The sequence below is a fragment of the Choloepus didactylus genome, chromosome 8 (genome assembly GCF_015220235.1).
Source record: "Choloepus didactylus isolate mChoDid1 chromosome 8, mChoDid1.pri, whole genome shotgun sequence".
NCBI classification, from domain to species: domain Eukaryota; kingdom Metazoa; phylum Chordata; class Mammalia; order Pilosa; family Megalonychidae; genus Choloepus; species Choloepus didactylus.
This window is the reverse complement of record NC_051314.1, coordinates 113,673,239-113,697,982: the sequence shown is the minus strand read 5'-3', so window position 1 is coordinate 113,697,982 and position 24,744 is coordinate 113,673,239. Positions and strand designations below refer to the sequence as shown.

Sequence of the window (24,744 nt, the reverse complement as noted above, 5' to 3'; positions counted from 1 at the left end):
TGTCCGCTCACAGCCACCATCCTGGTGGACAGGAAACACTCCTGCCCATCACCAGCCCCATAGCCCAGAGCTGCCCCAGACAACCCAGTGTGACGAAAGTGCTTCAAATAACAGGCACACACCACAAAACTGGGCGTGGACATTAGCCTTTCCTGCAACCTCAGCTGAATGTCCCAGAGCTGGGAAGGTGGAGCAGTGTGAATTAACAAAGCCCCATTCAGCCATCATTTGAGCAGACTGGGAGCCTCCCTACACAGCCCAGCAGCCCAGAACTGCCCTGGGGGGACGGCACTCACCTGTGACATAGCACAGTCATCCCTCAACAGAGGACCCGGGGTGCACAGCCTGGAAGAGGGGCCCACTTGCAAGTCTCAGGAGCCATACGCCAATACCAAAGACTTGTGGGTCAGTGGCAGAGACAAACTGTGGCAGGACTGAACTGAAGGATTAGACTATTGCAGCAGCTTTAAAACTCTAGGATCATCAGGGAGATTTGATTGTTAGGGCCACCCCCCCTCCCCGACTGCCCAGAAACACGCCCCACATACAGGGCAGGCAACACCAACTACACACGCAAGCTTGGTACACCAATTGGGCCCCACAAGACTCACTCCCCCACTCACCAAAAAGGCTAAGCAGGGGAGATCTGGCTTGTGGAGAACAGGTGGCTCGTGGACGCCACCTGCTGGTTAGTTAGAGAAAGTGTACTCCACGAAGCTGTAGATCTGATAAATTAGAGATAAGGACTTCAACTGGTCTACAAACCCTAAAAGAACCCTATCAAGGTCAGCAAATGCCACGAGGCCAAAAACAACAGAAAATTATAAAGCATATGAAAAAAACAGACGATATGGATAACCCAAGCCCAAGCACCCAAATCAAAATACCAGAAGAGACACAGCACCTAGAGCAGCTACTCAAAGAACTAAAGATGAACAATGAGACCATAGTACAGGATATGAAGGAAATCAAGAAGACCCTAGAAGAGCATAAAGAAGACATTGCAAGACTAAATAAAAAAATGGATGATCTTATGGAAATTAAAGAAACTGTTGACCAAATTAAAAAGATTCTGGACACTCATAGTACAAGACTAGAGGAAGTTGAACAACGAATCAGTGACCTGGAAGATGACAGAATGGAAAATGAAAGCATAAAAGAAAGAATGGGGAAAAAAATTGAAAAACTCGAAATGGACCTCAGGGATATGATAGATAATATGAAACGTCCGAATATAAGACTCATTGGTGTCCCAGAAGGGGAAGAAAAGGGTAAAGGTCTAGGAAGAGTATTCAAAGAAATTGTTGGGGAAAACTTCCCAAATCTTCTAAACAACATAAATACACAAATCATAAATGCTCAGCGAACTCCAAATAGAATAAATCCAAAAAAACCCATTCCGAGACATATACTGATCACACTGTCAAACATAGAAGAGAAGGAGCAAGTTCTGAAAGCAGCAAGAGAAAAGCAATTCACCACATACAAAGGAAACAGCATAAGACTGAGTAGTGACTACTCAGCAGCCACCATGGAGGCAAGAAGGCAGTGGCACGATATATTTAAAATTCTGAGTGAGAGGAATTTCCAGCCAAGAATACTTTATCCAGCAAAGCTCTCCTTCAAATTTGAGGGAGAGCTTAAATTTTTCACAGACAAAGAAATGCTGAGAGAATTTGCTAACAAGAGACCTGCCCTGCTGGAGATACTAAAGGGAGCCCTACAGACAGAGAAACAAAGACAGGACAGAGAGACTTGGAGAAAGGTTCAGTACTAAAGAGATTCGGTATGGGTACAATAAAGGATATTAATAGAGAGAGGGAAAAATATGGCAAACATAATCCAAAGGATAAGATGGCCGATTCAAGAAATGCCTTCACGGTTTTAACATTGAATGTAAATGGATTAAACTCCCCAATTAAAAGATATAGATTCGCAGAATGGATCAAAAAAAATGAACCATCAATATGTTGCATACAAGAGACTCATCTTAGACACAGGGACACAAAGAAACTGAAAGTGAAAGGATGGAAAAAAATATTTCATGCAAGCTACAGCCAAAAGAAAGCAGGTGTAGCAATATTAATCTCAGATAAAATAGACTTCAAATGCAGGGATGTTTTGAGAGACAAAGAAGGCCACTACATACTAATAAAAGGGGCAATTCAGCAAGAAGAAATAACAATCGTAAATGTCTATGCACCCAATCAAGGTGCCACAAAATACATGAAAGAAACACTGGCAAAACTAAAGGAAGCAATTGATGTTTCCACAATAATTGTGGGAGACTTCAACACATCACTCTCTCCTATAGATAGATCAACCAGACAGAAGACCAATAAGGAAATTGAAAACCTAAACAATCTGATAAATGAATTAGATTTAGCAGACATCTACAGGACATTACATCCCAAATCACCAGGATACACATACTTTTCTAGTGCTCACGGAACTTTCTCCAGAATAGATCATATGCTGGGACATAAAACAAGCCTCAATAAATTTAAAAAGATTGAAATTATTCAAAGCACATTCTCTGACCACAATGGAATACAATTAGAAGTCAATAACCATCAGAGACTTAGAAAATTCACAAATACCTGGAGGTTAAACAACACACTCCTAAACAATCAGTGGGTTAAAGAAGAAATAGCAAGAGAAATTGCTAAATATATAGAGACGAATGAAAATGAGAACACAACATACCAAAACCTATGGGATGCAGCAAAAGCAGTGCTAAGGGGGAAATTTATAGCACTAAACGCATATATTAAAAAGGAAGAAAGAGCCAAAATCAAAGAACTAATGGATCAACTGAAGAAGCTAGAAAATGAACAGCAAACCAATCCTAAACCAAGTACAAGAAAAGAAATAACAAGGATTAAAGCAGAAATAAATGACATAGAGAACAAAAAAACAATAGAAAGGATAAATATCACCAGAAGTTGGTTCTTTGAGAAGATCAACAAGATTGACAAGCCCCTAGCTAGACTGACAAAATCAAAAAGAGAGAAGACCCATATAAACAAAATAATGAATGAAAAAGGTGACATAACTGCAGATCCTGAAGAAATTAAAAAAATTATAAGAGGATATTATGAACAACTGTATGGCAACAAACTGGATAATGTAGAAGAAATGGACAATTTCCTGGAAACATATGAACAACCTAGACTGACCAGAGAAGAAATAGAAGACCTCAACCAACCCATCACAAGCAAAGAGATCCAATCAGTCATCAAAAATCTTCCCACAAATAAATGCCCAGGGCCAGATGGCTTCACAGGGGAATTCTACCAAACTTTCCAGAAAGAACTGACACCAATCTTACTCAAACTCTTTCAAAACATTGAAAAAAATGGAACACTACCTAACTCATTTTATGAAGCTAACATCAATCTAATACCAAAACCAGGCAAAGATGCTACAAAAAAGGAAAACTACCGGCCAATCTCCCTAATGAATATAGATGCAAAAATCCTCAACAAAATACTTGCAAATCGAATCCAAAGACACATTAAAAAAATCATACACCATGACCAAGTGGGGTTCATTCCAGGCATGCAAGGATGGTTCAACATAAGAAAAACAATCAATGTATTACAACACATTAAAAACTCGAAAGGGAAAAATCAATTGATCATCTCAATAGATGCTGAAAAAGCATTTGACAAAATCCAACATCCCTTTTTGATAAAAACACTTCAAAAGGTAGGAATTGAAGGAAACTTCCTCAACATGATAAAGAGCATATATGAAAAACCCACAGCCAGCATAGTACTCAATGGTGAGAGACTGAAAGCCTTCCCTCTAAGATCAGGAACAAGACAAGGATGCCCGCTGTCACCACTGTTATTCAACATTGTGCTGGAAGTGCTAGCCAGGGCAATCCGGCAAGACAAAGAAATAAAAGGCATCCAAATTGGAAAAGAAGAAGTAAAACTGTCATTGTTTGCAGATGATATGATCTTATATCTAGAAAACCCTGAGAAATCAACGATACACCTACTAGAGCTAATAAACAAATTTAGCAAAGTAGCGGGATACAAGATTAATGCACATAAGTCAGTAATGTTTCTATATGCTAGAAATGAAGAAACTGAAGAGACACTCAAGAAAAAGATACCATTTTCAATAGCAACTAAAAAAATCAAGTACCTAGGAATAAACTTAACCAAAGATGTAAAAGACCTATAGAAAGAAAACTACATAACTCTACTAAAAGAAATAGAAGGGGACCTTAAAAGATGGAAAAATATTCCATGTTCATGGATAGGAAGGCTAAATGTCATTAAGATGTCAATTCTACCCAAACTCATCTACAGATTCAATGCAATCCCAATCAAAATTCCAACAACCTACTTTGCAGACTTGGAAAAGCTAGTTATCAAATTTATTTGGAAAGGGAAGATGCCTCGAATTGCTAAAGACACTCTAAAAAAGAAAAACGAAGTGGGAGGACTTACACTCCCTGACTTTGAAGCTTATTATAAAGCCACAGTTGCCAAAACAGCATGGTACTGGCACAAAGATAGACATATAGATCAATGGAATCGAATTGAGAATTCAGAGATAGACCCTCAGATCTATGGCCGACTCATCTTTGATAAGGCCCCCAAAGTCACCGAACTGAGTCATAATGGTCTTTTCAACAAATGGGGCTGGGAGAGTTGGATATCCATATCCAAAAGAATGAAAGAGGACCCCTACCTCACCCCCTACACAAAAATTAACTCAAAATGGACCAAAGATCTCAATATAAAAGAAAGTACCATAAAACTCCTAGAAGATAATGTAGGAAAACATCTTCAAGACCTTGTATTAGGCGGCCACTTCCTAGACTTTACACCAAAAGCACAAGCAACAAAAGAGAAAATAGATAAATGGGAACTCCTCAAGCTTAGAAGTTTCTGCACCTCAAAGGAATTTCTCAAAAAGGTAAAGAGGCAGCCAACTCAATGGGAAAAAATTTTTGGAAACCATGTATCTGACAAAAGACTGATATCTTGCATATACAAAGAAATCCTACAACTCAATGACAATAGTACAGACAGCCCAATTATAAAATGGGCAAAAGATATGAAAAGACAGTTCTCTGAAGAGGAAATACAAATGGCCAAGAAACACATGAAAAAATGTTCAGCTTCACTAGCTATTAGAGAGATGCAAATTAAGACCACAATGAGATACCATCTAACACCGATTACAATGGCTGCCATTAAACAAACAGGAAACTACAAATGCTGGAGGGGATGTGGAGAAATTGGAACTCTTATTCATTGTTGGTGGGACTGTATAATGGTTCAGCCACTCTGGAAGTCAGTCTGGCAGTTCCTTAGAAAACTAGATATAGAGCTACCATTCGATCCAGCGATTGCACTTCTCGGTATATACCCGGAAGATCGGAAAGCAGTGACACGAACAAATATCTGCACGCCAATGTTCATAGCAGCATTATTCACAATTGCCAAGAGATGGAAACAACCCAAATGTCCTTCAACAGATGAGTGGATAAATAAAATGTGGTATATACACACGATGGAATACTACGCGGCAGTAAGAAGGAACGATCTGGTGAAACATATGACAACATGGATGAACCTTGAAGACATAATGCTGAGCGAAATAAGCCAGGCACAAAAAGAGAAATATTATATGCTACCACTAATGTGAACTTTGAAAAATGTAAAACAAATGGTTTATAATGTAGAATGTAGGGGAACTAGCAGTAGAGAGCAATTAAGGAAGGGGGAACAATAATCCAAGAAGAACAGGTAAGCTATTTAACGTTCTGGGGATGCCCAGAAATGACTATGGTCTGTTAATTTCTGATGGATGTAGTAGGAACAAGTTCACTGAAATGTTGCTATATTATGTAACTTTCTTGGGGTAAAGTAGGAACATGTTGGAAGTTAAGCAGTTATCTTAGGTTAGTTGTCTTTTTCTTACTCCCTTGTTATGGTCTCTTTGAAATGTTCTTTTATTGTATGTTTGTTTTCTTTTTAACTTTTTTTTTCATACAGTTGATTTAAAAAAGAAGGGAAAGTTAAAAAAAAAAAAAGAAAAAAGACAAACAAGGAAAAAAAAAAAAAAAGATGTAGTGCCCCCTTGAGGAGCCTGTGGAGAATGCAGGGGTATTCGCCTACCCCACCTCCATGGTTGCTAACATGACCACAGACATAGGGGACTGGTGGTTTGATGGGTTGAGCCCTCTACCATAAGTTTTACCCTTGGGAAGACGGTTGCTGCAAAGGAGAGGCTAGGCCTCCCTGTATTTATGCCTAAGAGTCTCCTCCTGAATGCCTCTTTGTTGCTCAGATGTGGCCCTGTCTCTCTGGCTAAGCCAACTTGAAAGGTGAAATCACTGCCCTCCCCCCTACGTGGGATCAGACACCCAGGAAAGTGAATCTCCCTGGCAACGTGGAATATGACTCCCGGGGAGGAATGTACACCCGGCATCGTGGGATGGAGAACATCTTCTTGACCAAAAGGGGGATGTGAAAGGAAATGAAATAAGCTTCAGTGGCAGAGAGATTCCAAAACGAGCCGAGAGATCACTCTGGTGGGCACTCTTACGCACACTTTAGACAACCTTTTTTAGGTTCTAAAGAATTGGGGTAGCTGGTGGTGGATACCTGAAACTTTTAAACTACAACCCAGAACCCATGAATCTCGAAGACAGTTGTATAAAAATGTAGCTTATGAGGGGTGACAGTGGGATTGGGAATGCCATAAGGACCAAACTCCACTTTGTCTAGTTTATGGATGGATGTGTAGAAAAGTAGGGGAAGCAAACCAACAGATAAAGGTACCCAGTGTTCTTTTTTACTTCAATTGCTCTTTTTCACTCTAATTATTATTCTTGTTATTTTTGTGTGTGTGCTAATGAAGGTGTCAGGGATTGATTAGGTGATGAATGTACAACTATGTAATGGTACTGTAAACAATCGAAAGTACAATTTGTTTTGTATGACTGCGTGGTATGTGAATATATCTCAATAAAATGATGATTTAAAAATAAATAAATAAATAAATAAATTGCAGAAACAGTCATTGTGGCAGCCATACTTCAACATAACATTTTCCTCCTTTATATTAAAATGAAAATAAATTAAAAGTTATCTATATAAAACACTAATGAACTTTTGTTTAATAATACTTTAAAATTTTCTTTGACCCATTATAAAACCACTTGTTTTAATAACTGAGTCACTGCTGCAAACATATTTTTTAAACCTAATTAGATTTTATTGTTTAAGTTTCAAATTGATAAGGCCATGACTTTATGGTTTCTATTGATAAAAAGCACTTCAACTTTAAAATAAGCTGAATAATATTATTGTACAATGAAACCAAGGCCAAATTGAGAATTGACAAAACTGCACTACTCTTTTTTGGTTTGAATAGAATACTGAAAACAAAAGGCATATAAGCATACTTCTCAGCTGTTTGCTACATGATTTTCTACCTCAATTTGAGAAATATAATAACTTAGCTTCTGAACCTCTTCTGCCCCTCTTCAGTCTAATAACATCATGGATGTGTGGCAACATTTATGGTTTGGGCCCTTATAGAAGTCCAAGTCTTGATACTGGCTTCATTACCGGGGTTCCCAGAGGAATGGCCAGACCACAGCTGCCAAAACACTATACTCTCCTGTTTTCCTTATGCCAAATTAAATCTTTTTCTCTTTCCCATTGGGAAACACATGATTCAGAACAAATCATACAAATGGATTTGCATCTGAGTTTAATAAGAGACAACCAAAATCTCTTGTTTGAGACAGTTTTCTAAAATACTTATTATTTTTTGTACACAGTGGATGAATTTTTAGCCATATTTCCCTGGTTACATATAAAAAACACTACTTAATAATACTTGCTTTGTCTGACTATATTGTATCTCTAGGAAAAAATTGTCTTAGCTGTTTTTTGCAATGTGTTAATGGCAATTTTTGTTTTATTTTTTTAAATAAAAACGAATGGATTTTGTATTTACACAGTTACTGGAGTTACCCATGAAATAAAGATTTTAAAAAATAATAAAGGATAAAAACACAACAACAGAGAAAAAAAAAAAAAAACAAGTGCTTCCAAGGAGAGAATAGCAGTGTAGTTATTTAAAAAAAATTTTTGAGGGTGGAAATAAAATCTTCCGAGTTCTTTAAATTTAGGTTATTTCACCCTCTTTGCATTCCTAAAGCCCTCACAAGGGAAAATTTGGTAAAAACCTTTTTCCTCTTTTACCAGATGGAACAGTTAGTTTTGAATATGCTACTTAAAGCATTTTCTTTGGGCTATATGTGAGTTGCTTTCTATAATGAAAATGAGATGTTGGTTCCTTAGCTAATAGCCATTCCCTTCCCCTTCTTCTTTGTTATTATAATACAATCTCATTTTATTCACTTTCCTCTAGGTAGGCAACAAAATTAAGAATCTTGATTGGTGTAAACTCACCTTAGTGGTTTCATTTCTTCTGTTAGTGATTAAATTAGGTAGGTGTGGATTCTCAAACCTCTGGCTAATGAGATTCTACAGAACGATGGCCAGGGGACTTTAGGAAACCTTCTTGAAAAGGAGCATGCACCCAGAAACTTCTCTTGCACCTCTGGACTTTGTGGTTTGTGTGTGGTTCCTGGACTGTGGAAGCCAGGTTAGTATTGTGAGGGTGCCTGCCTAAACAGGACAAGCCAACCCAAAAAAGATGGCAGTGCTGCTGCATTAAGCAACGTGGAACCATCATGTCTCTAAGAAAGCATAAACGTTTTTACTTTTAAATCAGGCCTAGCTCCTTTCCACAGTTGGCTCAAAGAATATTATATCATGTACTAATTTATTATGTGTAACATTGTTTTGCTTTTTAATTACAGTTTTTTAATATAGTACTCTTAGTACTGGATTCGTTTTTGTAAAATCAAACAAATCTGCACGTTTTAAAGACCTTCTTATGAGAGCATTTTGCCTATGTAAATGTCAGATATAAGATTTATATTTTGCCCTCAAAAAAGGTTGCATAGTTATGGCCTTATTGTTGGATAGCAGGAGTTTTAATACCAGATTCTGTTTGTCAGCCCATAGTTATAGTTAATTGTGTTGAATACTTTCATTTCTATCCCTATGTGGTTTGAAATAACACACCATTAAAAATGAAATAGTTTTTCAGCGTCAGTGACTTATCATTATAACTAGAAATTTAAAACATCATATTAGCAAGGAAATGTCCCTCTCTTTCTAAACCTATAATTTTATTGGGGTTATACTTAAAATGTGCATTTTGTGCACTTTATGCATAGGATGGTTTTTTTGTTTGGTGTGTGTGTCAGGGCGGGGGTGGGGGTTGTGGTGTTTTCTTGGGATGTCGTTGGCATCCTCTATAAGTCTCCTGCTGATGGAAGTATGTAGCACTGTGGACTGCATAAAAAGTATCTTGCTCCACCAGCTGTGGAAAGGGACACAATATTGGCTTCCCCCATATTCAGAGTGCTGCCATACAGTTTTAGTTTTTATTTATATAAGACATCTGCCAAATTCAGTCAATAACTCTACTTCCTTTAATAGATTATATGAACTGTGTTGTTCATGAGCTTTCCCTTTTTATCTGGGCTTACAGAAAGCTCAGAACTAAGTTCTCTACTTAAAAGTAGCACAGCTTAGCCCAGGTTTTCAGGCACAGTTACCTGAAAGCAGTTCATTATTTGGCTCATAAGCATATTTGATTTTAAAAGGTAGTAGGTAATCTAATGAATTTCTATTCTATCCCAGGCAGACATATGTCATTTTTAATTTGTTATCTAATTTGATGGAAATATATACCATTTTATACACACACTGATTTATTCATCTTAAGACCCTTTAAAACCAAATTATTATTGAATCACATTTTTCCATAGAGGTGTTAAAAAAGCATGGCTTTCAAATTCAATCTTATAATTAAAGCAAATTATCAGATTTTAGGCAATAAATAGTAAATAGGGCATAGCACGAAAGAACCAGCAATTTGTGTTGCTATTTGTCAATTTCTTGATAGCTTTTCTAAAAATGCCATTGATTCAGTGCTTTTATCAGAGCCTTTGATAGTGAGATGATACTCGGATGTAGCTTGTGAATATGACCTATTTCAGGCCTCAACTTTCTGGTATAGCTGTGTCCATTTAAAAAAAAAAGTGTCAGTATTTAAGAACTGTCTCTTTTACTGTTTTAGAACTACTTTTCTCCTCTAGATTTTTTGACATTAGGGGTAAATATCTGTACCAAAAGCATGAAAACCAAGAGAGATGAGGACTAACTTTACTGTTTTACAATAAATATGGAGTAGTAGAATAACATGAGTCTTTCAAAAGTTATTTGGGTAGGCAGTAATTTAAACCACATGTGAACAGTTGACTGATCATTAATCTAATAATGGCAATGTATACTCAAAGTCCTGCCATCCATAATAATAATAAATAACATTTATTGAGTGTTCATTATGTTTCAAGCCATGTTTTAAGGGCTTTGTGCTGCTCATGCTTTTAATTCTCATAAAAACCTCCACTAAAAATAAGTTTCATAAAGGCAGGGATTTTTATGTATTGTTCACTGCCAAATCATTAGTATATGTTTGTTGAATAAGTGAAAAACTAACAACTTATGATATAGTTACTCTTACTAACCCCATTTTACAGTTGAGGAAATTGAGGCATGGAGAGTGTCACTTGACTTAAGGTCATCTAGCTAGTAAGTAGAGAAGCTGGGATTCCATCCCAGGTAGTCTGATTCCAGAACCTGTGCTCTTAACTGCTATTGTTTCTTGTCTCTGTTGTCTCTGGAGAGAAAATACGAAGAAAAAATAAATGTTGCTTGTTCAGTAGAAGGCGATGGTAGTCTAGTGCAGGGATTCTCAACCTCGGCACTACTGACATTTTGTGCTGGATTATTCTTTGATCTAGGGGTCTGTCTTATGCATTACAAGATGTTTAACAGCATCCCTGGCCTCTGCCCACTAGATACCAGCAAGACTGCCTCCCGTAGCGAACAACCGAATGTCCCTTGGGAGATAAAATCACCCCCACTTGAGAACCACTGGTCTAATCCTATGCCGTAAAACACCATGGAGGGAACTCTGGAAGTAATAGTAGGTGTTTCATATTTAGAAAAATTTTGGATTTCCTTCCCCGCCACAGTGAGTTCAGAGATGAGGCAGGAATTAGTTAATGCTGCTATCATGGGCCTGTTTTACACCAAGACCTGAATTTTTTTCTGTTTTATATATGGGCTTATCTAGAAATGCAAATTTATTGTATATAAAAGCTGTATTTTTCCATTTTTCCTTTTCGCTAATGAAGAACATAAATTTCTGGCTAGGATTTTTTAAATGATGCCTTATTTTATTAAAGCTTCACATGCATTTTTAGTAGCATCATGCTAAGTTAGTTTGTAATTTAGTAATGCAGTTTTGCTGTAATGCAACACACATGTTCCTAAAAAAATTACCTTACTATGCAAAATCTGGCAGTGAAAACCACAGAATTTATGGGGAAATAATGGGGTTGTAGCACAGCAATCAAAAACTTCATTGGTGACTCATAAAAATGGCAGTGTATTTTGCAACATATTAAACGATTAAAAAATACATAAATACTATAACAAATATAGTACTTTACCTTGAAAAAGACCTGCAGTTATGGACATCGGAAGTGGACACTGGAAGGGAGTCAGCTTGTAAGTGACTGAGAAGTGTTGGAGCACCAACTGAAATTGGATGGAAGGTTGTAACACTAGATGTGGATGGATGTGGTTCATGAAACAGACAATGAACTGAAGCATCTGGTGGCTGGTTGAAGTGTGTGCAGCTGTGTGTTTTGTGCATTCCAACGTGGCTGAGTTCCATTGGGTGCAGTTTTCTGCATTCACCTAGTTTCCTGCCAACAAAATAGTGCGTTAAGCAAATGATGAATTTCTGTTATGTTCAGATTGTTCACTAATATATCAATCTCCTTGGAACACATTTTCAAAACAAGCAGTATAGCAGAACTGAAGGTTCTCTTGATCTGAATTTTAAGGCCCTTAAAAAAAATCTGATGGACTGTGGAAAATAATAGCAAAATGTAGGATGAAAACATGTAATATAAGATAGGACAGTGCAAGAAAGAGTTGAATGAATGCCTAGTTTTTTCAGGAGACAGACTTTGGGAGAATTGAAGAAAGGTTAGGAATCATTGTCTTCCCTGCACTCCTCCAGAGTCCTGAGCAGTTAACTCTCCTTTGTACCAAGGACATTAGCCACTGGCCAAGCCACCTCCTGTGGTGTCAAGTACTGTCTCTATCAAAGATTTCCATACATTAACAGAGATGGCTTTATGGAAGTTTGCAAATAAAAGACTTATTTTTATTTCATTTATGTTGCTTTTATTTACTGGCACTAGGTGTTTAATTCATGTTTTTAGTGCAATGATTTAGAAATTATATTTACTCAAAGTCTTTTTGAAAATATGTTTTGACAAACATATTTACACAAGAGCAGTGAGTATTGACAGTTCTATCATGGAGTAGAAAAGTACTGTATTTAGACAGTTAAGACTAGAGTTGGTATTTTGGTTTGTCATATTTCTAATTTATTTTAATTATAAAAACAAAGTTATTCTCTGAAGTATTCACTTTTGAAAACATGATTGGAGAACAATACACTGATGTTTCTGTTTGATAAATATGTTGTTTTATGGGCAGTGACAGATTTTTAATTCTAATTATCTAAAATCTCAGTTTTCTGATTTTGCATTTTGTAGAATTCTCCAGTGATCTTGAGTAACTGTAATTTAAAATACATCCTTGTATAGATTTTGAATTTAATGCTTTAGAAAATGAGCTATATATGTTTGTTTTTAATGAGTGACTGTGAGAAGATAGATTTTAAGAGTACTATATAAATTAGAACAAATAAATAATATTTTGGTGGATTTCTTTGTACCTTATGTTACAGTTAGACTAATGTAGTAGGAAGAATTATTTCTTTTCAGTAAAGAACAGTGAAAGTCTTTGGTGTTAGAGTATCCTTGTAGATTTTATTGAACTTTCATGTCAATTTAATATCATAACAGTAAGCAAATGAAAACATCATGCTGGATATAGTTGAAGAAGTAAAAGAACAACATAAATATAGCCATATTTCATATTAGTTTTAGGTGGTTGTCACTTAGATAAGATGGACTCCTAAGATTTTTCAGTTATTTAGTTAGTTAGTTGGTTAGTTTTATTTTAAGACCTGTGGAGCTTAAAAGTACTTGGAAATAAAGTTTGAAAGGACTCGTACATAGACAACTACAGATCATTACTGAAAGAAATTAAAGAAAACCTAGATAAATGGAAAGCTATCCTGTATTCGTGGATTGGAAGATTTATAGAAAGCAATTTATAGATTCAATGTTATCCCAATCAAAATCCCAACAGCCTTCTTTGCAGAAGTGAAAATCTAATCAAATCTATATTGAAGGGGAATAGTCTGTATAGTCAAAAATATCTTGAAAAAGAACAAACTTAAAGGTCTTACACTTCCCAAACTCAAAATCTATTTCAAAGCTCCAGTAATCAAAACAGCATGGAACAAGCACAAGGACAGATATATACATGACTGAAATGGAATTGAGAGTTCAGAAATAAACCCACACATCTATGGCCAATTGATTTTTGGCAAGGATGCAAGTCCACTCCATAGGGAAAGAATAGTCTCTTCAACAAATGGTGCTAGAAGAAAGTGCTTGGAAATAAGAATGATATTTTAATTGAAGTGGCAACAACTTTTGGGGGAAAGAATTATTGGACTTCTTTTTAATCATTTGTCATTTAAATGTTTCCATTGTCCCCTGCTTATCTGTGTAATGGGCACTCGAGTATCTCTTTAATGTTCAAGAGGTCCGAGTGGTATCTTAGCCCTGTAGCCATTGGGGAATAATATTCAATTTAGAGCTTTCAGAGTATTTAATATTGGAGTCCATTATATTCCTCTCAGGCAAGATGACACAACATAGGAATATAACACAGTATGTAGGTCTTCATAGAATCATTTACTTCTCTTCTATCACACAACCAACTCCATCTTTTATATGCTTAAAAAAAAAAGATACTACCCTCCATTTTTCATTATTAAGGTATGTAATTCCTATTAAGGTTACTTTAACCCCCCAATATTATATGTTTGATAGAACACCAGAACTTACATACTTTGACACATTTGTACTATTCATCATATTTGACTATTTCAGTATTTCCCCCTTATCTCGAGAGGCTATAATTTATTTACTTTGTTATTAATTTATTACATACACTCATATTCCACAAGAGGCTTTAGGTTTCCAAGATTCCACTTTTTAAGCTAACAGTTAAGAAAGTCACTTGCATATTTTTATGTATTGAAAATTCTACAACAAACAAGTATTTAAACTCACCAATTCTTAAAAGAAATCATGTATTGGATGTATCTGTATTAAGACAAAACCTGTCACAAAAAGTTAATTTAGTACCCTATGTGCTTACTAGACCGATTAATTGAAGGAGTAACAGAAATACTAAAATTGTATTCCACTAATCATTCTACTGTGTTACACTATTTAATATACAATTTTTAAAAAACTGTCTTCTTTTATATGGCTTTGGTTTTACTTAATAGATGGAAGTTTCAGAGTTCTGAGTTAACCAATAAAAATAATAATGACAGAATTTGAAACAGGAACTTAAATATATATAAAGCCAAAGAGTTAGTGGCTTGTGGATTTAGACTTTCCACAATACAGAGACCTGTCATAATCTTTAAGATTAACAAAACAACATTCAATACAATATCTTGAAAATTCTCTCCATAATGAAAGTATGTTTTCTAAGGTCAGGGCCAATGATATGCCTTTCTCACTAGTTGCTTTATAGTGTTTCACCTAATGAAAAAATATCATTAATTTACAAATGATGGTGTATATTGTTTATTTTATGTATCATTGTGTATTATTTGGGGCATCTAATATTTCTGGCTTCAATTTATAGATGGGTTTTGATTTTTTTTTTTTCCTCTCAAATCAAGAAGACAGTAGGAGACCTCATCTCATCACTAAACCTACTAGAAAGAATAGTGTTTCTTAGGCAAAGGTTTTATTCTCTGGAGATAGTCATCCTTTAATTCAAAGCAGATTTTTTTTTTCCAGTAAACATTACAAGTAGGATTTTCTTTTTTTCTGTTGTTCTTTCTGCATTTCATTTCCTGAAGATTATTGTTTTCCTCTTCAGATTCCCATTGCATTATTTATATAAAGACTTTTTTGTAAAACAGATGCCATAAATTATTGCCTTTTCAGTTGCACTTTATATTTTGTTAATGTTCTGATGCCCATATAGTGGTATTGTTAAAAATCTTTTTCCACATATGAATTTGGTATTAGGTCTCTGTAATTTGTCCAAATTACTTAACAGATGGAAGTTTCAGAGTTCTGACTGAGTTACTAATAAAAATAATGAGTTACCAAACAACAGAGGTAGATGATACATAACATGCAATAATCATGATCCAAATCAGTTTACCTTTGTTCATAAAATAGAAGACAGGATTTAGGTCAGACTAAAGGGGGTGAGTTTAGCTATGTTTTAAAACTAGAAGCAGTTGTACATACACATACACAGTAGAAGGTAGAAAAGGTATATTTAAGAATCTCAACAGGTTGGGGTTTTAAATTTGTCTCCTTTGTTCACTAACTTTATTGTTACAATAAAGAAATGGGTATTTTGCTACCAGAATATTAGGAGTGCCTAAGTATTCCCTTCTTCTCTTACTCTTCTTTCAGCCATAATGAAAGAAAAGTGACCTGCAAACATCCAGTCACAGGACAGCCATCACAGGACAATTGTATTTTTGTAGTTAATGAACAGTAAGTAAAGAGTTTCATGGAAAGCCTGAATTTAAGATGGGGTTAGCATGGAGCTTCCTGTAATCCATATTTAATGCAGTTCAATTGAACAGTTTTCTTACATGGACATTTGCAGTCAAGTATAATGACAGAATGGTAACTGTTTACTAAATGTGGTATAGAGACATAAATTTAAATTTTTTCTCATGTGTAAAGTATTTTCAGAAGCTGTTTTTGTAATAGTTCAAACCAGGAATTAACTAAAGAGTTCAGTATTCAAGTCCAGAAAAATTAAATTGTGTAAAATTGGTCAAATTATTAAGCAAATTCGAACTCAATTTGCTCTTCCTTATATCCAAGATAGTAACAATTACCATTTCTCGGAATTTGTATAAGCATCAAAATATGTGCAAAATTCTTTATACATTCTAAAGCAGTTTACAAATTTCAGTTATTGTTATTGTTTGTAATATGTGAATAGCTGATCTTTTAATTTGTTTTTAATTTTACAGTTGGAAGATCAAGTAGATTATTTGCAATAATGCTTATTAAAATAACCATGATACATATTAATTTAGATGCTTAAATTAAGAGGAGCTTTTGTTTGTATTGACCATCCATGTAGCCTAGCTAAATTTCACCACTTGTCTTTTGTACTAATTTTAGCATGGTATTTGACAGTTTTGCCAAAACTAGATTAAATGTATGTACTCAATATAGTATGCTAGAACAATGATAATTACCGTAGCGGCTATGCTTTATTGTGTATACTATAGTATTAAATCACTAATGCTTACACTCTAGGCTTATATATTTAATGCTTACTTGATAGCTCCACTTCTTTATATAGTTTACATCTCAAACTTAACATGGCTGAAACAACTCTTATTTCAACCCTGCATCCCCATTTCCAAGCAACTGTACCTCCATTGTTCCCTTTTAGGTCTCAAATCTGGAAGTCACCTTTGGTTCTACCCTTTCCTCACCACTCCCATCTAGTCCATTGATTTTTGATTCAATTTCCAAAAATCCGTCTTTAATCTAATCACCTCTTGCCTTCACCAGTGCTGCCATCCTAGTCCAGTCGCATTTTTCCTGCCTAACACTGCAGATTAGTCCAGTAGCCTCAAAGTTTTAAAAACTGCAGGGTGGTTGCAGAGTTGAAGAAAATTCTCCTCTAAATAACCCAGTGGTGTTATGTACAAGCAGAAAGTAATAAAGAAAGCCCAGTTTCCTTTTTTTGTGTTTGTCCATATAAAGGCATTAAGATTAGAAGGTTAAGATGAATAAGTAAAATCAAGGAACAGGTAAATCCAGAAGGATCAAAGAGAAAAATAATTTGATTCTTTAGGTACAGAAGCCAGAACCAAGAAGAGACTGTGGGGGAGGTGTTCTTTTCTTAAGATTCTTCACCAAATCCTCTCAATTCCATTTGAGTTGTTTTTGTTGTATAGATGAAAAACAGAGACTGAGAGACTATATATATCTTGCCCCCAAGGTAATGTAGCTAGGTAAAGGATAAGATTTGTACACAGTTATGTGTACAAATTTTTCCAATATGCAAGTGTGTCTGTTGGCTCTCCTTTTTGGAACCATCCCTGGGGTCTCCTGGGCATTTCATCTCCTCACATCATGTTTCAACTCCTATCAGTTTGAGATGTAAATTATGGTTCTAAATCACATGTTCATTATGTACTAAAGAAAACACTACATGAGTGTCCTATTTAAAAACATTCATGTTCATAATGCATGTATAGTTGACCAGTCACAAACTCCTGCCTGGATTAAATATGTACCTCAGATCCTGGCACATAGAAAATCATCAGGAAAAATACATGAATCAATGATATCAACTTACATTCTCCTTAGCAGAAGTGTTCATTATACTTAAAGCAGTTATAAATATTACGCTCTGACTCTAAAGTAACTGGCATCCAACTATGTTGATGAAGTAGGACACCAGCATTGTTAATTCTAGGGAAGCTTCGTTATAAAGCAGTTTACATACACAGTAGGTTCCAGCACTTTGATGTATTATATTTTCAGGACCATTGCAACGATGACATCTGACGAAAAAAAGGAACGACCTATAAGTATGATAAATGAAGCTTCTAACTATAACATGACTTCAGATTATGCAGTGCATCCAGTGAGCCCTGTAGGCAGAGTAAGTTATTTTGCTTGCGGTTAATTATTGCTAACTGGTAGTTAATATCTATTACTGTTACCCTTAATAGACTTAGAATTAGCTTTGAAAAATAATAATTTCATTTTTATTATTACATGAACCCAATTACATTGGTTTCAAGCAACAGCTTGAAATATGAAGTAATAAGATTTTCGTTTAATAATTTAATGACTTAAATTTTTAAAAATACCATAGAGTTCAGGTTTCGATGTAACCTGTGTTTGTGTGAGAAAATGAACATTTTACTGAATCAACTTAAATTTTGAAGGTGAAGATTAATGTAACAGCCTAGAAACTCCTATTTTCTGACTGTAAGAGTACTTGGATTGAGGAGATTTATACCAAATATTAGAATGAATGGGTGGTTTAAAATCCAGCCAAGACTGATTTTTTAAAAAACAAATAATCTATATTATTTTTAAATAGACATAAAATTCCTTCCTGCAAAAGGGAAAAGCTATGCCAGTGTGCTTGATGACTCTGAAGTATTTTGAATCCATTATAGAAATATCAAAAGTGACATATGGAAACAGGAGCAGACAATTTTTCTTTATAATCAGAAACTAAAATGTTAATTGTTTAATATATGATTCTAAATATATGTCTGTAAAAATTTGTAGTTTTTGTTTCTAGTAAATAGTAACATTAATATTTCAGGTTTAGAATTTTAATATAAAAATAGCTTCAAACTCCTGGAAAATTTGCTACTAAATTTGACTAGATCAAATAATTGCCTTAAAGTTGTTGCTCAGTTCCTAAGTTAATGTGTAGCAAAAGATTTGAGGAATGATAAAGTGATAATCCTTTCTTTATTTGTTTAAAAAATAAATTGTTTTATAATAGCAAAACAAATATAATGGCAAATTAAGTTTATATTGTAAAAATGAATTATAGAGAATTATCATAGTATTTTAAGTGCCTATTAAAACTTTTTAGAATATTACAAGTAAATATAAATTTATAATGTAATAGTAATTTACATAATTATGATGTAAACAATTCCTAATTCTTGTTAAGTAACACAAAATGCTATAGGATAACTGAGTATTATATTATAATGCCTCATTAGTATATTTTAATTAAAATCTGGAGGTGTGATAAATGAATTGGGGATCACTCATCATCTGAAAAAGAAGTTAGATCCACTTTACACCCAAAATTTTCCAGATGGATCGTTTAAAAACATAACAAAACTGTAAAAGCACTATGAAAAAAACCATGGACTTTTAAAAAATTAGTTCAGAATGGAGATAGTCTTTCTAAATAAGCCATAAAACTCAGAACTTTTAAAAGAAAATGAGAAATTCAACCACATAATATTATCATGCATGTAGGATATCTATAATACATATAACAAAGAATTAATTCCTTTGTAATTAAAGAACTCCTATGAAAAAATAAGGAAAAGGTTTATAACTCCATTTAAAAATAGGCAAATTATATAAAATCAGCTCCCAGAAAAGAAATTAGAAATTACTCTTAAAAATGAAAAAGGTATTCAAATATTCTATCATTCATAATATGAAAATGCTAATTAGACTTGCAAAAGCTCACCATTATTGACTTATCAGATTGCAAAGATCAGAACATTTCATAACACAGTATGTCATGGGTAAATAGACATTTTCTTTATGTAGTGAGCTCCAAGAAATAGTGGAAAAGAACAGTGGGTATTGTATATGCAGTCATTTGAGAAAGAAAAGATATTCTATTACTATGAAGTTATTTAAATAGTCGGATGCACACACACACAGTGATATTGGTTACCTCTCAGTGTTATGTATGGAGGTGACTGGGTCCCGGAGACCCAGGTGTGAGAAGTAGAGTGGTCTTTGTTTACCTTTTTGTACTGTTTGAATTTTATACTTTTTAAGTGCTATTGTATGCATTCAAAAGTAAAAGAAAATTTTTCATGGTTTAGGAAAATGTTATTGATATTACTATACAATCGTACTAAGCTTTACAAAACAAAAATCTAATAATCTATGCTAAATTTCCAAAGATTCTAAGTTGAAAAATGGGAGATAATTTGATAACACCTTTTATTTTATAGAGAAATTCAAATTCAGCGTCATTGGTTTTTGCTGGTTACCAGTACCATTCCTGTAGAAATAAATTCTTCATGCTATACATGGCAGTATTTTAAAGGGTTGTATCTACTTATGCATGCTTTTAAGAATATCAAAAACACTATCTGTTCCAGTTTGCTAATGCTGCCAGAATGCAAAACACCAGAAATGGATTGGCTTTTATAAAAGGGGGTTTATTTGTTTACATAGTTACAGTCTTAAGGCCATAAAGTGTCCAAGGTAGCGCATGGACAATGCGGTACCTTCACTGGAGGATGGCCAATGGCATCCAGAAAACCTCTGTTAGTTGGAAAGGCATGTGGCTGGTATCTGCTTGCTCCCAAGTTGCGTTTTAAAATGGCGTTCTCCAAAACGTCTGCATCAGCTTCCAGTGGCCGTCTTCAAAATGTCTGTCTCAACTACAGCAGGGAGCTCCTTATGTCTGAGCTTATATAAGGCCCTAGTAAACTAATCAAGGCCCACACTCAATGGGCAGGGCCACACCTCCATGGGAATTATCTAATCAGGGCTATCACCTACAGTTGGGTGTGTCACATCTCCATGGAGACACTGAACCAATAGGTTCCAACCTAATCCACACTAATACGTCTGCCCCTACAAGACTGCATGAAAGAATATGGCTTTTTCTGGAGGACATAATATATACAAACTAGCACACTATTCTTCTAGGATCATTCAAGTTCAGAGTTGCCCATAAAAAAGAAAACACTACATGGCATTGAGTGTATCACTACAGTCTTGTTTTTAATTAATGTGATGTTTGTTTATTTTTACAATTGTGTATTTCTCCTCTGACTTAATGTTGTTAACTTTCATTCAAACAACACTATTAAAAGCAGATGTAAAGCAAAAAGTTATTGGTTTATTCTTTCACTTGAAACAACTAAGTCAGCAAAAGCAGAATTATAATAATTTGTCTGAAAAGATTAAGTCCTACAAGTTTTAGGGAAATCTGAAAGGGGATTAAAATTATGAAAATGAAAAATAAGCTCAAATCTTTAGGCATTAATACCATGTTTTCTATCCTGATTCCTTCTATGTAGACTTCACGATCTTCAAAAAAAGTTCATAATTTTGGGAAAAGGTCAAACTCAATTAAAAGGAATCCTAATGCACCAGTGGTCAGACGAGGTTGGCTTTACAAACAGGTAAATTTTTTTGTTTGTTTTTCTATTTGTTATGAAACAAAGGAAAGAATCAAAAAAAAAATCCTTTTGGTCTAAATGTACCAAAGATAATAATGGAAAATAGAAAAGGAGCTGAGGGGCAGTCACCCAAATACTTTGTCATTTATTGATCCCGAAGAATGTTAGGGTAACGGGACAGAACAGGAAGTTGAGTGGATATTTCCTGATTTAAAATTAAATATATGCTGTATGAAAATGTTAGGAATAGCATATTAAAATTATCCAAATAGAAGCATTATTAAAAAATTGTCAAAATGAAAAAAGTGTTTATTTTTCTATTAATATAAAAAATCATCAAAGAAATGTGCAATTAAATACTTCTGCCTTTTTAATAGAGAAATCTGATAATTTGATCTTTTTCTGATAATGCATTAATGGTGTGTCTTGGTGATTCTTCTGTTAAAATCCGTAAAGTATTATTTGCTTCATTAATCTCAAACTGCTCTCTTCCTCTTAAATGTGCATTCTGTTTGGTTCTTTTTCTTTTCCTGGTGTATCTTATTTGCTCAAATAGGGTTCACTCTTGGACACCCTGATTAAGTTGGGATTTATTTTGTTGTGTTTTCTGGGAAGCCTGATAACTAAGCTTTTTTGGAATCTTGTCACTAGTTCTAGAATTAGCAAAGATTCATGTGCATGACCCCCTTGGACTTATGACATCCATTTTGACAGCTTAGTGGCTATTGTTTACTTTTTTACTTTCTGGTTTACAGTTGGGTTTCAGATAAAGTGACTGTCAGATAACTGAGATGTTATCCTTGGCATTTAAAACCTTCATCTGTCTTTGTTCCGTGTTTCTGATTCTTACCTATATGCAGATGATACAGAACAAGTTAAATTTTAGTTCATTGAATGTGCTAATTTATTCTTCTAAGTACTGCTATTGGCTTTCAGATGACCTAATAATTTTTATTCATTATAACTTACAATGAATTTGTTATGGTACATTCATTAGAGATTGTTCCATCTGAAAGTTGGGTGGAAGCTAACCTAATGTATTTGAAGAGAATCTTCTTAAAATCCAGGGAATTCCTAGTCATTCAAGTAAATTAGTTTTGCCAGTTTCTCACTGAATGATTGGATATGTAATTTGGACACTACATTTTAATTTTTGTTGAGAAATCATTCACTATATTTTAACCATTTGACGTTTAGACTTATCTAACCTAAAAATTTTTGCAGATTTGATTTATTATGGAAGGAACTCTCCATATTCTTTTCACTAAAATTTCTCACCGAAATGTATTCAAATAGCTCACTGAGATATTGGGCCTAATTTAGGGTATGGTAGCTGTTATTTAAAATAATTATTCCTCTTGGTTCTTGACCTCTGGGGTTGAGTATTGCAAAGTGTTATCAACCAGTTTTTCTACACCTAAGTCTTTGTTTTCTAATATGTATGTGACTTAAAGGAGTATTTTTTTTTTCAGGACCTCTTAAAAATCTTAATCTTTTGATAATTTGCATTAAAAAAAGAGTATAGATAAGAAATTGAAGATACTATATACCATTTAATTTTTTGTACCTTCTTTAATGTAGCTGTCAATTTTAGGGAAAAGTCTTTTACTTTGAGGTATTTTTACCCATATAATTTCTATAGTTAAAAGTCATTGTTAGGATAGTCACAATTAAGAATTAATATTACTCAGTTCACATCCGAACTAGCCTCTTTGTGTTTGTGTGTGTCTGTGTTTGACTTTCTCTTACAGTTTGGCTTTGTTGTATGTGGGAAGATAATTTTTATTAAAATTGTAATTTTTTTTTAGCCTGATATGTTTATGAACTAAATTACTTAGAAAGAGCTACCAAACTGGCAGTCTTTTTTTCTGCAAGATGAGCAAAACCCAAACTCTGGATCTAAGAAGAAGAAAAAATGTTGATAAAATATATTTGTATATTAAGCTTCCTTTATTCACAGTCATTTTAAATCATATTACCTTTGAAATAATTTCAGTTCACGTACTGTTCTACTTGTTGAAGATTGACTAATTTATTAAATCTGGTTCACCAGAATGCACACAGTATAGATGTGTGTGTTCAAATTGCTTACAAATGCCAAACCAAATCAAATTGTTTCAACAGTGTTCCTTTTTCATGACATTATTACTCTTCAGAGACCATTACATTTAGGAATATTATAAAAATGATACACGTTCCCCGAAAACTACCTCAAATTCTGATTGACCTTTTAGCTATATTTCTGGGTAACACACATCAAAGAGAGATTGTTTTAAAAGCTTATTTTAAATTGATGCACTGTAAATGAGTTTTAATAGTCTGGAATGAAAAAAGAATCCTTAAATATGCTAATTTAATGCAGGACAGTACTGGCATGAAGCTGTGGAAGAAACGCTGGTTTGTGCTTTCTGACCTTTGCCTCTTTTATTATAGAGGTAAGTTTACCATACACTATCTTACTGTGCTAATTTATAATTGCAGTGCAATCTGTGTTAAGCATCAGATATCTTTTTAAAGAAAAAACATTGCATCTTTTATTTCTTGTTGTTATTTTGTTATCAACATAGTATTAAGAAAATCTTTCTGTCATTAATATATGATTTGAGGTAAGACAGAAGACAACTTAGTGCTTCAAGCAGATTAGTTTGGGTTTTGATCCAGTTTCTGTAACCTGATTGTGTTAATTTGATTTGTTCTGCCTGAAGAACAAATGATTCTTTGCTCTCTAACACTATCCTTGAATTCTGTGCCTTTTAGGTAAAAGTCATATTAATTTGATGAGGCTCCTTTCACATGTCAGCTTTGTGAGACCTTTCCACGGGTCCATCGAACACCCAGCAAATGATTTGACAAGTGAGAAAAAAAAAATCAGGGAAATGTTTTTAGTATGATCCCATTTAAAACAAAACAATAACAACCTTCTCCCTCAAACATGGAGAAAATTGTGGCGTAGATACATACCAGGCTGTTAATGTTAGTGGCAGGGAAATAAAGCTATTATCTTAGGTAGACAATAGCAGCCTTTATTTCTTCTCATTTTTAAAAATGTTTCCTGCATAGTAAATTATCAGTTAATACAACTTGAAAGTCCAAAGTAGGTTCTGTTTAAGTGCTACAGAAATCTGTTAGATACTTTAAAGTGTTATCTGTCAATTACAGGAGCACACAAGTGACTGTCCCCAGATAAATCGACTTCATCTACAATATAAATCATGAATCTGGACAATTGCTCCTCCCTTAGTTTAAAGTTGTTTGTCTTGTTGAAAACAGTTAGTAAAGAATTATATTTTCAACCCATAATTAATAAACCTATAGTGTACTTTTCTAGGGAAATGTATTACAAGTTGTGACAGATTTTAAAACCGATTAGCAGCTTTTAAATTTACTTTAGTAACACAAAAATTTTGTGGCAAAACTCGATGACTATCAAAGCAATATAATTCGTATTAACCGAGAACA

General features: G+C 34.3%; 1 protein-coding gene across 13 annotated transcripts in view; it reads left to right on the top strand.

Annotated features, from left to right (window-relative positions):
• PLEKHA5 (pleckstrin homology domain containing A5) overlaps positions 1–24,744 on the top strand; it is a 264,203-nt gene that overhangs the window by 144,838 nt on the left and 94,621 nt on the right. For 12 of the 13 annotated variants that reach the window (XR_005218219.1, XR_005218220.1, XM_037845005.1 and 9 more), the window contains 4 exons: positions 15,800–15,883; positions 17,909–18,029; positions 21,184–21,288; positions 23,648–23,720. Coding sequence is in view for 10 of the 13 variants with exons in the window: in XM_037845005.1 (XP_037700933.1) it covers positions 15,800–15,883; positions 17,909–18,029; positions 21,184–21,288; positions 23,648–23,720 (383 nt within the window). In the remaining 3 variants the exon portion in view is untranslated. Of the gene's footprint in view, positions 1–15,799; positions 15,884–17,908; positions 18,030–21,183; positions 21,289–23,647; positions 23,721–24,744 lie in introns of those variants that run through there. The other variant, XR_005218221.1, reaches the window with a different exon arrangement.